The sequence below is a fragment of the Lepisosteus oculatus genome, chromosome 6, assembly GCF_040954835.1.
Source record: "Lepisosteus oculatus isolate fLepOcu1 chromosome 6, fLepOcu1.hap2, whole genome shotgun sequence".
NCBI classification, from domain to species: domain Eukaryota; kingdom Metazoa; phylum Chordata; class Actinopteri; order Semionotiformes; family Lepisosteidae; genus Lepisosteus; species Lepisosteus oculatus.
In genome coordinates this window covers 29,521,866-29,537,699 of record NC_090701.1, presented here as the reverse complement: position 1 = coordinate 29,537,699, position 15,834 = coordinate 29,521,866, and the positions used below count along the sequence as shown (strand labels likewise).

The 15,834-nt window shown below is 40.5% G+C and overlaps 1 protein-coding gene across 23 annotated transcripts in view; it reads right to left on the bottom strand.

Annotated features, from left to right (window-relative positions):
* Positions 1-15,834, bottom strand: part of obscnb (obscurin, cytoskeletal calmodulin and titin-interacting RhoGEF b) — a 147,478-nt gene that overhangs the window by 124,412 nt on the left and 7,232 nt on the right. For 22 of the 23 annotated variants that reach the window (XM_069191164.1, XM_069191168.1, XM_069191166.1 and 19 more), the window contains exons 2-6: positions 12,707-13,845; positions 6,799-7,068; positions 6,261-6,521; positions 3,473-3,778; positions 2,832-3,098 (exon numbers count right to left, since the gene is read on the bottom strand). In XM_069191164.1, the coding sequence (XP_069047265.1) occupies positions 2,832-3,098; positions 3,473-3,778; positions 6,261-6,521; positions 6,799-7,068; positions 12,707-13,832 (2,230 nt within the window). In that variant the 5' untranslated portion in view covers positions 13,833-13,845. Of the gene's footprint in view, positions 1-2,831; positions 3,099-3,472; positions 3,779-6,260; positions 6,522-6,798; positions 7,069-12,706; positions 13,880-15,834 lie in introns of all 23 variants that reach the window. The other variant, XM_069191165.1, reaches the window with a different exon arrangement.

Genomic DNA, 15,834 nt, shown 5'->3' with positions numbered 1-15,834 from the left:
CGAGTTGGAATAGGCTGGTATAGGTCTGTGGTAGCAGGAATGAGTTCAAGACTTATAGGGTGTACAGTATATCAAGGTGTAAGGTCTGGTGCTAAAATATACCAGATGAGGGCAAATAGCTATCTGTTAGATATTCTACAGTATATAATGTGCCATGAAATAAGTACAGCTGTTTTTTGACTTGTGTGTTATATTGTAGTGGCTTTAACTTTCATTGATGAAAGATAGACGTGTACCAAGACACTTCAATGTGCAAGACTTTTGCTTGATTCTCATTTGGTCTGTATGCTAGCTCAGTAAGAATCAGCAGCATTGCTGTTATGTGCAGTCCTTCCTAATCTTGCTATGAACTGGAATGAGGCACCTATTTAATCACCAAGGTATTTAACAAACCTGCTGTTTTGACACCCTTCTTATTGAACCAGAGCCACAGGGAAGAGAAGGGTAATGTTCTGTAGAACTGTTCATAAATCACTAAGAGGATTTTAATCTATGCATACATTTACCTAAATAAACTAACACTTACTGACTATTCCCCTATCCCTCAATCCCTTTTGTCCCCTAAGCACCAGTGTTAATTCCCATTACAAACAGTGGAACAAATAGGTTAATGTGATGTATAACAAGTATGTTCAGTCATGGCTGGGTATTTGCCTTAATTTCAGTTTTCTATCCTCCAGAAAATCTCTTAAGATGAATACATCTCAACTCCCTAATATGTGTTATAAGCACAACATGCTTTAGTAGTTGCAATAATGACCCTGTTTTTCATCATGAGAATGTACAATGTAGGTTTACTGTATTGTGGTTGGAGTACACATTTACTTTTCAGTTTTACTGTGAAATTCAAGGTCTTTCACTTTAGAAATATTCACATTTGCAATTAAAATAGAAAGAGATTTATACTTTTGCAAAGCACTGTATTGCATACTTTAGGCTACTACTCCTTGATATGCTTACTCTTGATGTATCTGTGTGGTTTTAGGACACATTTATCCTATTCCTTTCTACTTTGCTTACAATTCTAGAAAAGCAGATGAATACTTCTGGATTCTGTTGGAACAAAAATCTCTTTCAAAATATCACACATTCAATTACATTATGGTCACAGTTCCCTCACCTGTTTTCCTTGTTTTCTTTCTTATTAGTCTGAAAAGCATAAATCAATCCAGATATTTCCTGTAGTGTGTGTGTGTATATATATTTCCTGTGGCATACTCCTACCTTTCAACAATTAACTCAATTTGCAGTTTTATTTAGGATTTACAGTAAATAGCATTACACCCCTACCAGTAAAACCTGGGATTTACAGTACTAATTATTCCACTACTACATGTAGAAAGTTCTTGTGGTGTCAATCAAACAGTAGTTTTATATGGAAGAATAAAAAAAAACAGGCATGTCATAAAGTATGCAAAAATCTCGTAAGAGGGGGAAAATGGCCATTTCTAGCTTGTCTTTGCTTTAAAGGCTAATGTTGAAGTACACAATATTTAGGCAATCCTTCAATAGTTTGATAAAATTTAGCTTGTATAAGACTTCTGGATAAACTGCAAATGTGGATATTTGTGTTTTGTATTGACCCTTCCTGCCATCTTTTTGTTCATGTCTGTACAAAAAGTCTGTACAAAAAGTCTAAATATTTCACAAAAGTCCGTTTTCAGCTTAATGTGGAGCTTTGGGATTACATCTGTATTTTCTTTTATTGGTAAAAATACTAACAAGTGCATTGATGAATGAACAAAAATACGATTGAGGACAATCTGACATCAGTCTTTGCATTCATTTAGGGTTATTAAACAAGATACAGAAATGGTCAGTAAATATTAACTAAATTTCTTAATGAGACTATTTAGCCTAAAGAGGTGTGAAGGAGATGAGCTCCATAGCAGGGGGATTTTACACTTGGTATTTGTTCCATGATGATATGGAGGATTTAGTTGCTTTCAATCCTATTGGCTCAGAAGGCATTCCCAGCACCACCTGCCACAGTCTGTCAGGCCTGCCTTAGAAATGGGCAGTCAGGTGATGTGTCAGCTGGGAGACTGCAGTGATTTACTGATCACTGACAAATAATGAAGGAAGTTTATTTAATCAAAGCTCCATTAAATAAAACATTTTCTAAAGGTAAAGTTTTCACGGACTGCTGCAAGGTGCCCTGATTACTTACGATCTGTGGAGCAGGCTTTATTTTTATTTCATGTTCTTTTTCTTTCTTATACAAACATGTTATGCAGTACTGTATCTCCCACGTTTATCATATGACATTGTATCGTTTTTGTGGAACATCTGCAGAGCTCTTGACTTTTAAAGGCTTTAACGATCGGCATAACATTTGACAAGTCACACCCACTGGTATAGTCAGCTCTTCCAACAATGAGTTGAGTTAATAGATGAGAGGGTGGTTTATCTAAGTATTTTGAAGCTTTCCTCGAGCTTCAAAGTGAACCCTGTAGTTTAAATTGAAGAATTAAGCCATATACTCAAGAATGATTGGCAATGATCTCTAGGTACATGCAGCACAGATGGGTTTTGTAGAAGGAGAAATGGAATAAATAAACCAGGATGATCGCTTCTTGGAGTTTATGGCATTATAGTGTCCAAGTTACATCTAAAAGTTAAAGCTACTCCTTTTCACAAAACTAGGGACTGCTGTTTTTTTTAAGCTGAAAATCAGACGAAGCAAATGAAGGGATGATTAGAAAACAGTCACTTCCACAAGGAGCATATATGGATCCTGAAGACACCCTGTTTACAACACATCCGTAGCTGATCTGCTATAATGGGAGAAACCATATGCAATATTCATCATTGACAACCCATGTACTCACCTTTTACTTTCAGCCTACACGTGCTCTCTGATCCTCCACCCACAAATCTGACCAGCGCTCCATTCAGATCTTTGCGCACCTGGCGGATCACCAGAGTGTGGGTGGTTTTGGTGCGGCTGATGAGGTAAAGCTCACCGCTGCGCAGGACCTTGCCATCGAGGAACCAGGCCCCTGAACACACCTCAGAGAGCTCGACCGTGAATGTGGCCTCCTCCCCAGCTGTTGACACCACATCCAGCAGTGGGGTTTTCACTGAAGCCTTGGGCTCTGGAGGAAGAGGTTATAGGAAGTAATGAAAAGTGTTGATGAAAACGATTGGGGAAAATGGAGCAAAACAGTTTAACCAACTCTGGCAGGTCAACAGTTACTTGCATTCAGCATGACAGAATGAACAGTCACCATGGGCAGTTGAATATTGATAAAGATCAACTTATACTGCAGCCTTATTCACAATGAAAGGTCAACATTTAAAGAAGTTGCATCATCTGTTAGACACTCTCAGGACCAACAGAACTTCTCAGATATTGGTGCTTAACTGTAAGAGGGAATGCGAATCTTACAACAGTATGTGAATAGTGAGGTGGCTGTCAATTTGCATTCTAACAGACAGATGAAACAATTCAGTGTGGTTGAGAGCTCACCAAGGTAAAAGGTCCCAGGAACTTCCAGGAAGGCGCTCTGTCCAAAGTCATTGACGGCAGTGATTCGGAACTGGTAGCTGCCCTCCTCTGTCAGGCCACTCACTGTAAATTCTGGGCAAGGAATGTTGTCTGAGCCATGACACCTCATCCAGGTCTGGCTGCCCACTTTCCTCCTCTCCACCACATAGCCAGAAATGGGCACTGGCCTGTCTGTGACAGGAGGGGACCAGCAGAGGGTGATGGAGGTGTCCGTCTTGTCCTGCACCACAGGGTCAACTGGGGGATCTGGAGGATGCTTTCTGGGGGCTGAATTGGACAAGGAATGTATTAATTTATCACGCTTACTATTTTAGTCCAAGATCTACATTTATAACCTTGTAAATGTGAATTGTACTGATGTGCCTTGTTCAAGGGGACAAGAGTAGTGCCCCACCCAAGATTTGATCCCACAATCTTCCACTTACAAATCCGATCCACTATTCCACTCCACTGCCTAAATAACACATTCGGTAGGCCCTTGGATGCCATTAGTTATCCTGAAGTAAAAAAACATAGTAACTGTTTGCCTACCTACAGTGCCTAAAAAGAAAGTCCAAGGGGGGGTGTAGACTTTCACATTTTATTATGTTACAGCATGGAACTACGATGTATTTAACTGAGAATTTTGGGCACTCATCAATACAAAGTACTCTATAATGTCAAAGTTGGGGGGGGAACCAGATATTTTACTAAATAAAAAAATAAAAAATGGAAAATAATTGAATGCATAAGTATTCACCCCCACCCCCCAGGGTTAATACTTGGTAAGACCACCTTTGGCAGCAATTACAGCTGTGAGTCTCTTTGGGTACGTTTCTATCAGCGTTGCACATCGTCACACTGGAATTTTTGCCCGTTCTTCTTGGCACAATTGCTCAAGCTCCATCAAGTTGGATGGGGACCATTTGTAAACTTTTAAGTCATTCCACAGATGCTCAATTGGATTTGATTAGGACACTCCAGGACATCAACCTTTTTGGTTTTAAGCCACTCCAGTGTGGCTCTTGCTGTACGTTTTGGGTCATTGTCCAGTTGGAAGATGAATCATCTTCCAAGTCCCAGTGCTCTTGTGGATTGCAGCACGTTTTCCTCCAGGATTTTTCTATACTAAGCTTCATCCATTTTCCCTTCTGTCTTTTGAGTTTTCCAGTCCCTGCCTTAGAGAAACATCCTAAAAGAATGATGCTGCCACCACCATGCTTCACTGTAGGGATGGTGTTCTCAGTGTGATGTGCTGTGTTAAGTTTGCACCAAAAAAAGTTCAGTTTTGGTTTCACCAGACCATAAAATATTCCTCCAAATTGTTGAGTCTCTCACATGACTTTGGGCAAACTCCAGCCAAGATGTGAGTTTTTTCCAACAAAGGCCTTCTTCTTGCTACCCTTCCATACAAGCCAGATGTATGAATTGTGCGTGCTATTGTCTCATGCACAGTTTCTCCCATCTCTGTCATGGAGGACTCCTTTAGAGTTGCCGTAGGCCTCTTGTGGCCTCCCTTACTATGGCTCTTCCTCCCCGGACACTCAGTTTTGGAGGACGGCCAGTTCTGGGCAGATTCACACTTCCATATTTTCTCACCTTTTTAATGATGCAATTCACTGTGCTTTGAGGTACAGTATATTCAATGCCTTGGAAATTTTCTTATATCCTTGCCCCGACTGGTATTTTTTGAAGACCCTTATCTCGGATCTGCTTGGAATGTTACTTCATGGTGTAGTGTTTCCTTGGAAATGCAGTAAGTGGGGAAGCTCTCAGACACAGGTGTATTTATTCTGAAATCATACTTATGCATTCAATTACTTTCTGTTTTTTTATTTTTAATTTAGTAAAATGTCTGGATTTGTTTTCACTTTGACTGTACTTTGTGCTGAGTGCCAAAAAAAGGGGGAAGCTGAAATAGTCACGAAGTGTGTATAGAAACCCCTTTAGTACTTCTTTATACATCCTTTAAAATGGCTTTTGAGTGACAGGTCTCGGTGTTATAATTAGAAAAGGATGGGTTGCAGTCCTTAAGTCACAATCTATCAATGTTAACTTTGAAATGTGATGCTCATCCATCTTTCTTATTTTTCTCATGTGGTAACCCTGGGGTGAAGGTTTGGGTTTAGGAATAACTTTAGATATGTTAACAAGTAGAGTTTTAGCCATAATGGAAGGGAAATAATCCTAACAGTCCAAGACCGAAAGCCTTTATTAAAATTAATTAAATTAATCTGAGAATCAATGAAAGTGATGATAAAGGATTTAAAAGGCTAAATTGAGCATCTGTGTTGCTTCACTCAAATTGGATAGATAGAAGGATAAACATTACAATAAAATATACATTTAAGTACACATGCGTACAATTAAGAATATCAAAGAGAACGTTTGGAAATCCATGAAATACTGCAAAGTCCCTTTACAGACTTGTAATGGATGTCTTCCTATTTCAAACAGAATATAAGCAACTTTTAATGTATGGCAAGTGAACAGCTGTCTTAAATGTTATGGTAACTGCTTCAGGAAAATTATGAGTCTGTGCATATATTGTACATACAAGATGATCTTCAAAACCATTTTCTCTACAGAAAACCTGGCTGACACCAAATATACCATGTCACCATCATATATTAACACTAGAAACTTAATCCATACATACATAAGCTCACTCTTCCTCACGTTGTCCATGAGGCTCTAGCTATGCTCTGGAGAAAACCACTAACAATCCCCTGGCAGTGCGCTGTGATGACTGAGGACCTGCTGGGCTCACCAGTCACTGAGAAGCTAGTGGAGGTCTTGCAGTCCCCGGCCACAAAGGCGATCTCCCCGGAGTCTTCAGCACGGCAGTCTCGGATGGTGAGGGTGTACTGGTGGTCGGAGGACACCAAGGACACCCTGCTGTCCTCGTACAGCCTCTCGCCATTCCTGGTCCAGAAGCAGTTCTCGAAGGGCTTCTCTAGCTCGACGCAGAAGATCACTGTGTCACTAACTGGCAAGATGGTCTTTCGAGGAAGCTTCTTGGTGATGTTGCCTGAGAGAAGAGGAAAGCAACTGTAGGTTGACTGAATAAAGACTGAGTACTCCACTTCCTAATGGTTTTTGCTTTGAGGATGTCCTGAAGGATTGTTGCTGATATCATAAAGTATAACCGGACTGTATAGTGTGATTTACCCCCTACTGCATTTCAATGTATATTTGGCTTGGACAGCTACAATAGCATAAGACTGCCAAGGATGGATTTCAAAACATTTTGATGTCTTCGAAAATCTACTTTTAAACTGAAAGATTCAACTCCTCCCGCCCAGTACCTCTCACAGTCAGCTCCGCCACAGTGCGGCTGCCCTCCTTCATCTCGCAGATGTAAACGGCATCGTCGTTGGTGGTGACGTTGCAGATGGTGAGCCGGCGCAGTGTCCCATCCTCCTCCATGTGATACTTGGCACTCTGGGACAATGGCGTCTCCTCCATGTACCAGCTGGTCTCGGTGGCGGGCAGGGGCACCTCACACTGCAGTGTCGCCGTCTCCTTTTCCTGTACCTCCACATCCCGCAGCTTGGTCTTAAATGGGATCATGGGCTCTGAAAGAGATCCGGCCACCAGAGCAGAGGTGGAGAGTCAAGGAGATGAGACAAGATGGAGAAAATTCATGAAAACTTCCAAGAGGAAGGAAAGGGCAAATACTTCACTGAAGAGCTGTAGTTTCTTTGCATACAACTATTTGATTATCAGTTTCATAAAACAATTTGGTGGTTGATTTGGGTGAGAGGAGAGCTCAGAATGATATGGAGTGATGTTAAATAGTTAATGAATAACAGCTACAATAATCTGTACTGAATAATCATTGCGCTGTGGAAATAAGCAATGGAGCAGAGTCTCACCGTTCATAACCATGCATTTGGAAACTGAATGCCAGGGTCAAAAGAATGCAAATGACAGCTAACCACAGAAATGTTTTTCTGCTTGCTAATCATTGTCAAAAGCAAAGTCAACATTTTTAAATAGTAAGTTGACAGAGCTGGACCGACCTGACAACTAATGAAGAGGAAAAAATTAACTCTGTCCTGATCAACTATTTTAATGATTAATACAATTAATTGTAATAATACAATTAAGGACAAGTAATTAATACAATTAAGGATAATCCCTTCCTGGGTGCAGCAGTAATGTGCCAGCAGACCTAATACCAAGCAGATCAGGTAGTGACATTTTGGTAGATAAGTCCAAAGTAGTTTTTAGCCTGGACAAGGACTAATACCCCTATGCTTACAAATAGTATGGTGAAATTTTTACTGACCAAGTAGTTACAACCTCAAGGGCTAAAACAACATACAGCATCACCAGTTTCTTTAGTCACCTTATCGTATTATGGCATTGCTTTAGAAATCCTGGTCCAGAAGGAAGAGTGCTAACTACTGGTCGAACAATACACTTACAGCAGCAATCAGGATTTTCTTACTCCAATCCCACTACTGGTCCCACCCAACTTTGCATAACTTCTGAAATGGTCTGATCAGGCTACTATATATATATAGTATTCACTGACAGAAAGCTGTCCAAGATGCAAACATTTCTGTGAAAAGCAATTACAGACATGAATAAGGTGTTTCTCACATCTTAAGTACTATTATCCTATTTACCAGGTTTAAGGTGCGGTATCAACTCCATGACCCAAAAGCTATTTTTGTGGTCAAAGTATTTTTATACAATATTCATTCAAAATCTTGCAATGATGTCTGCTTTACGGCTGGTCACCAGGGTGATAGGGAGATTCCAGCTCAGGGAATGTAGAGGAGAAATGGGTGTGATTCAGACAGTTTTAAGCATGTTGATAAATTTCTAGGTACCTAGTAACTAAAAAAGCATTACAAATTAATGACCTCTCTTCAACTCATGTGCTTGTTTTTCCACCTACAGTACTACCTAGGTTTAGAATTTCTGACGTATCTAGTTTACCTTTGTGTTAGGACGTAAATGGCTTAATGGCTATTGAACTTAAGTGCCATACAGTAAGTCCAGCAGGGGTATGATTTTGAACCCTTAATATACAAAATTTCATATAATGGTCATCCAGCATTGGGGTCTATGCTAGTCATGTTAATGAGAAACCCACACTTCTCGAAGAGAACAGGTGACTGTTTGCTCCAATTATCATGGTATAGGGTTTTCAATGGAAATGTAAGTAACCTTAAAACGCATGCATAGGGGAAGATGTAATGGGTGAGGAGAAGGACTGGTATTTCAGCAAAACTGTAGCCTGAGACTGTATGATAGATATGGTTACTAGTATAGGTTCACTTCCGGCATTTGTAACCTTTGTACAGGTATATGGGTGTAAATCAGAGGTACAGAATGTATCAAAACTACCACTCCAAGCTGGAGCGTTTGCATTACATTAATTTCCAGTGAGCTACACTGGTCAGTAACAAGGAAGCAACTAGACTCAGTGGTTTTATTTTTACAAAGGCTAAAAAGATCACTGAATGTAAAATTAAAGGCCATACCCGATTTATTCTAAAGTGTAAGCAAGCCAAACAATGATGCCAAACACTGCCGTCACATTTCGACAAAGTCAGAAGCTCATTTTAAAAAGCTGAGCTTTTAGACTCACTAGTGAATGCATGGAAATTCATGATCCCTCTGGCAGCACATAGCAGCAGGCTAGTGGTCATTGTACCACCTGTGACCTCCTCATCACTCCAAAAATAGCTGAAATAAAATACTGACCTTCACTGCTGGTTTGATATTCCAAAGACCACAAAGATGTACAGTGCCTTGCGAAAGTATTCGGCCCCCTTGAACTTTTCAACCTTTTGCCACATTTCAGGCTTCAAACATAAAGATATAAATTTTTTATTTTATGTGAAGAATCACCAACAAGTGGGACACAATTGTGAAGTGGAACGAAATCTATTGGATTTTTGAAACTTTTTTAACTAATAAAAAAATGAAAAGTGGGGCGTGCAAAATTATTCGGCCCCCTTGCGTTAATACTTTGTAGAGCCACCTTTTGCTGCGATTACAGCTGCAAGTCGCTTGGGGTATGTCTCTATCAGTTTTGCACATCGAGAGACTGAAATTCTTGCCCATTCTTCCTTGCAAAACAGCTCGAGCTCAGTGAGGTTGGATGGAGAGCGTTTGTGAACAGCAGTTTTCAGCTCTTTCCACAGATTCTCGATTGGATTCAGGTCTGGACTTTGACTTGGCCATTCAAACACCTGGATACGTTTATTTGTGAACCATTCCTTTGTAGATTTTGCTGTATGTTTGGGATCATTGTCTTGTTGGAAGATAAATCTCCGTCTCAGTTTCAGGTCTTTTGCAGACTCCAACAGGTTTTCATCCAGAATGGTCCTGTATTTGGCTGCATCCATCTTCCCCTCAATTTTAACCATCTTCCCTGTCCCTGCTGAAGAAAAGCAGGCCCAAACCATGATGCTGCCACCACCATGTTTGACAGTGGGGATGGTGTGTTGAGGGTGATGAGCTGTGTTGCTTTTACGCCAAACATATCGTTTTGCATTGTGGCCAAAAAGTTTGATTTTGGTTTCATCTGACCAGAGCACCTTCTTCCACATGTTTGGGGTGTCTCCCAGGTGGCTTGTGGCAAACTTTAGACGAGACTTTTTATGGATATCTTTGAGAAATGGCTTTCTTCTTGCCACTCTTCCATAAAGGCCAGATTTGTGCAGTGTAAGACTGATTGTTGTCCTATGGACAGACTCTCCCACCTCAGCTGTAGTTCTCTGCAGTTCATCCAGAGTGATCATGGGCCTCTTGGCTGCATCTCTGATCAGTCTTCTCCTTGTCTGAGCTGAAAGTTTAGAGGGACGGCCAGGTCTTGGTAGATTTGCAGTGGTCTGATACTCCTTCCATTTCAAGATGATCGCTTGCACAGTGCTCCTTGGGATGTTTGAAGCTTGGGAAATCTTTTTGTATCCAAATCTGGCTTTAAACTTCTCCACAACAGTATTACGGACCTGCCTGGTGTGTTCCTTGGTCTTCATGATGCTCTCTGCGCTTTCAACAGAACCTTGAGACTATCACAGAGCAGGTGCATTTATACAGAGACTTGATTACACACAGGTGGATTCTATTTATCACCATCAGTCATTTAGGACAACATTGGATCATTCAGAGATCCTCGCTGAACTTCTGGAGTGAGTTTGCTGCACTGAAAGTAAAGGGGCCGAATAATTTTGCACGCCCCACTTTTCATTTTTTTATTAGTTAAAAAAGTTTCAAAAATCCAATAGATTTCGTTCCACTTCACAATTGTGTCCCACTTGTTGGTGATTCTTCACATAAAATAAAAAATTTATATCTTTATGTTTGAAGCTGGAAATGTGGCAAAAGGTTGAAAAGTTCAAGGGGGCCGAATACTTTCGCAAGGCACTGTAGGTCTTTGTAAGGCCCACATAACGGTATTCTTTGCAAACATACCATTGAAGGGTGAGTAATATAGCAATGTAGCCCTGTAAATATTAATTATTATTCTCTAAACAACTGTATTGCAACTAATAAATTCAAACTATTTAGGAAATTGGTAAAAATTAAATACAAACATTAAAAAATAGTTTGGAATTCTACTTGAAAAATGTATTTTTCTAGAAAACCACAACCATAAAATGATCAAGGTTTGAGATGGAATTTTGTAGTCTACATTTAAAAAAAAGCTTTTACAAAAATTTTTGGATGGGCAAATTACAGCAACCCACACCTACAACAAATATGGAAATTACTTGCATTCGTGTACACAGATTTCAAACTGTATACTACTGTATATTTACTTGTTGTTCTTTTAAGAATACAAGTTGATGCATTTTACCATCAACATAATGGGGAATTAAAGACTGGAACAGCTCCTGCAGTTTCGACACACACACACTGCAAGACTTTAAATGGCTCTGTTTCACTGCCATTCTTGACAGAAGACAGTTTGCGAACAGACATGAGGCATAGAATGAGATGGGGAAACTAATAATTTCCATTGAGGTTTCAGGCTATTTTCCAACAGTTTGATCAGTAATTGTTTTAAAACCTGATTCTTACCACTAGTCATTGCCAGGCTCAACTATTTTGAAAACAAGACCACCAGTCCTGCAGTCTACATTATCTACAGTAAGCTTGTAATGTGACCCTGGGAGAGATTCAAACCACCAGCTGAGATGGCACTTTTAAATTCCTAAATTAATATTGCTTTGAGCAGGGCTACAAGAAATGAGCAGCCCACTACCTCTTAAAACTAAAATGCATTAATATCAATTTCCAGTCTCACATTGATGTACAGTATTAAAGCTTTCTTTAGGGAAAATTTCTAAACAAAGTTTTTTTTTTTTCAATTGGAGGTCAGGGATATTTTTGGAAAGGTGGCATTCATTTGTTTTAGTATAAAGCTGCTAAGATACTCAACAAATGAAGGCAAAGTACTTCACCCTGTCTAAACCATCCTTTTCCCATTAAATTACAAGCATTTATTTCAGGTTTGCCATGGTACAACCTGTCACCGAGGGTGCAAAACTTTTGTGCATCTTTTACAACAACACTAAATTCAAGAGTTACAATTCTGGAATCAAAATTGGTGTTAAAATACCCGTTTGGTGTTAAAAATAATTTGCTAAATAAAGCATCAATGCCTACTAATTTATTGTTTAGCTCTAAATGTTTACTAAACAATTAGTGTAGTCAATTTCACCAGCCATTCCCAGTCTCCTGTCACATGATTTTACATGACCCAGAGCAGAAGATTGATTGATTTGTAAAATATATGAACATTGTATACAAATCAGCTGATGTGAAATTTTCACCTTAAAGTATTTATATTTTCTTAATATTCCCTACCAGAAAAGTTTCCCCTTATTTGTATATTGCATAGTATGCACAGAAATACAATGATCCTGTAGTGAGGATTCTCATCACACTTATTTATATTAGTATATAACTTATATAGTACAAGTGGGGGGGGGGGGGGAGTGATTCAGTGATTCAGTGTTACCAAGGATCAGGCAGGAAGGGTCCTCTTAGATTTGTAAACGCATCACAGTGATGGTGTTTTCATTCCCAGTTTTTAAAGTTTCAATGAATGCCCTGGTACATACTTCTAAATAACCCCTGCTATAGCCCCTAAGGCCACAAAGAATAATTAACATGTCTTCACTGTACATGTATTCTGCAGGTAAGGACCTGGATAAACAAGAGCGGCCTACTGGACATACTTACCTCTGACAGTGAGCAGAACGGCGCTGTAGGTCTGTCCAGCCAGGTTAGAGGCAGTGCAGGTGTAGAGGCCGTTGTCGTCCTGTTTGCAGTACAGGATCTTGAGGATGAAATTCTCTGCCTCATCCTCATAGATCAAGAGCCTGCGACCCTCATTGATGACTATCCCATCCTTCATCCACAGGATCTGCGGTTTGGGGTGCCCCGTGACGAAGCAGCTCAGTTTGGCGTGCTTCCCCTCGGTCACCGTGCAGGTGCGCGTGAACACCCCCTTCGGCAGTCTGCTAGCCAGGCCGGCTGCGCGCACGTAGTCCTGGGACAGGCTCAGGCCCAAGGAGCTCAGCCCCTCCGTGGACTTTAGGATTGAAGCAGTTGAGGAGGAAGTCGAAGACTTGTAGTTGTCCACAGTCAGATCCGAAGAGCGGTAAAGAGAGATGTCAGATTTGCGCATCTCTTCCCGTCTCTTCTGCAAATGCGACAGCAGGGAGGAGCCCTTATCTGCACTGGCCAGGTTATGAGAGTCCTGGTGTTCCACTACCAGTGCAGCCGCTGCTTGGGCTCGGCCAACGGAGTTCTGTGCCCTGCAGGTGAAAGTCCCACTGTCGATGCTCCGTGCGCACTGGATATTCAGGGAGGTGGACTCAGAGTCCGAGTTTATCTTGAAGCGGCTGGACTCCCCTACATACCTTCCATCCTTCTCCCAAGTGAAAGTGGGTTCTGGGTGAGCCAAGACTCGGCAGTAGAACTTGACATCATCCCCCAGGCTCACCCTGGTGGAGACGGGCTTCTCCACAAACGTTGGAGGGCGTTCCACCAAGTCGCTGGGAAACCCCACCTGGAGAGTGACCGCAGCATAGGCCTCTCCCACGGTGTTCTTGGCCCGGCAGATGTACTGGCCACTGTCATCCAATGTCAGTTCGTAGATGGTCAGGCGGTACACATCCCCATCCTCCACAGTCTTGAAGCGCCCACCTGAGGTGATATTCTGCTTCCCCTTCTCCCAGTTCACTGCTGGCACAGGGTTCCCCACTATAGTGCAGCTTAGGGTGGCATCTCTCCCTACACACACAGCAAAGGCCTTTGGCCGGGTCAGGAAGCGTGGGGCACCACCAAACAGGTCCTGGTCCATCTTCTGGTTTTGTCTGAGGACAATCAAGGGTGAAACAGCAAGTCAGGCTGTTTGGAGTAATAAGACATATTAAGTTTAATAGATATACGATTAAAAATCAAACAATAAGCAAGTCATGTACTGTAAAATATATATGAAACAACAAATCAAAACTGTCCCCAAGATGGGGAAAAATGCCCTTCACTTCCAATTTTACTCTCTCAGATGTAGAACATGGACAATAAGAAGGAAGACTTTTTCATGTGGACATTCTTGGGAAGTCCAGCTGTATTGCTTTAAAACTGCTGATTAATCGGTTAGTCAAAGGATAAAAATAGAGAGTTTCGGGTTACCTTTTCATGTTACAAACATGACTGTACTGCCAGGCAGAGTAGGTTTACAAATAAAGAGCTGTAAATACATATGAGCAGTAATTCAAAAAAGCAAATTAATTCTAAAACATAACAGAACATTAAAATATTCATTAAAATGTTAAATTATATCTGTCAGGTTTCTTCACTCTTACTCCAAAATGGCTTGAAGATAAAGTTTTGGCTTTAAACCAGCTTTTCAAAAACACTGGCAACTAAAAAATCTTTTCTCCCTACTGTACATTTAAAATGACATGCTTTAGCAGGAAGATATATATGCAAGCATAACTGTTTAGTACAGTACTTTTCCAACTTTCAAGACGAATCTAAGCTTTAATGTGATATAAATGTACCTCTGCTATTTTAAGTATTAGGTTTTATGTATATATCAGGACATGAGCTGAACTCTGAAAGCTCTTAAATTGCTTTTCCCCAGGGTCCTATTTCCACCTGTTGACACTTGAAGGAACAAAATGCCAGGACATTTCAGTAACTCTAACAGAACATGCTAGAATATTAAATCAGTGGGGAGCTACTGGTTACTGGTCCACACTGGATAGCTCTTGTTCTGGATCACTGACGGGACCAATTTGCAAATGACAGTACTAGAAGTCAGGAGAGATCTGCCATAGTAGCATTAAGAAAATAAACATTCACTTTCTGAAAATGGGGGTATTTCTTGAATAAAGAATTCCAACTTTCTTATAGTACTAACTATAAGCAGTTTATAGCACTGTTTCCTCATTATATGATAGTGTGTATTAGTTTTTGTCATTAATTTTGCACTTAAGTGGGGTTGCACACTCAACTAAATTCTATTCAGTCAGAAAAACGATGGCTGTAAAATACGATTTCACACAGTTGTTTTTCTCTTGACATCTGTCTTGTATATAATCTGGATTTATTTGCACAGATGAAAATCTGAGTCAAAAACCAGTTGACTTTTAATTCTCTTCCCACCCACACATCCATACAGTACATACAGACCACCAAAATGTGCTCAAAAGAAGAGATCTACTGTAAAACGTTCTCCATGAATAATTGGATTAGTGTGTCAGTTACTGAATGGAATGTGGGGTACTTCCATTTTACACCGATAAAACCCATGTCACAATGGAGTTGGTAAAATTCAGCTAGACCAGACAAGCTGAAGTAGTTACTCTGGATAAGTACAGGTCTTGTACTGGGCAAACGTGTCTAGCAATCCTAGAAAGATGCCTGTTTTAAAGGGCTCAAGTGAGGTTAAAATATAATTGAAATAAAGCCTGGCATACTTCTGAACTTCTTCTTAATTACGATGTTGGACTGTCACGCATGTACTTGGAGCACGTCAATGGAGCCATGCTACCACAGTCGGAGTTCTTCCGCAACTACTACATAAATAATTATCCTTTCTTTGCTAGTGTCTGTACAAATCATGCAAAGGGACTTAATTATAGCACATCAAAGCTAGGATCTCTTTTCAATTCACCAAGGATAATTTTGCCCTTAGATGAACAAAGAGCAACCACTGGTGAAGTTAAATGCAGTATCTAAGAGTTCTGTGTTGCCACATTCACCGTCTTATAATAGTCTAAGAGTTCCCCAAGAATGACAGTACAGTAAACGGAAGTGATAGGGGCCTGGCTCTCTACCATGCTATCAAAAACTGT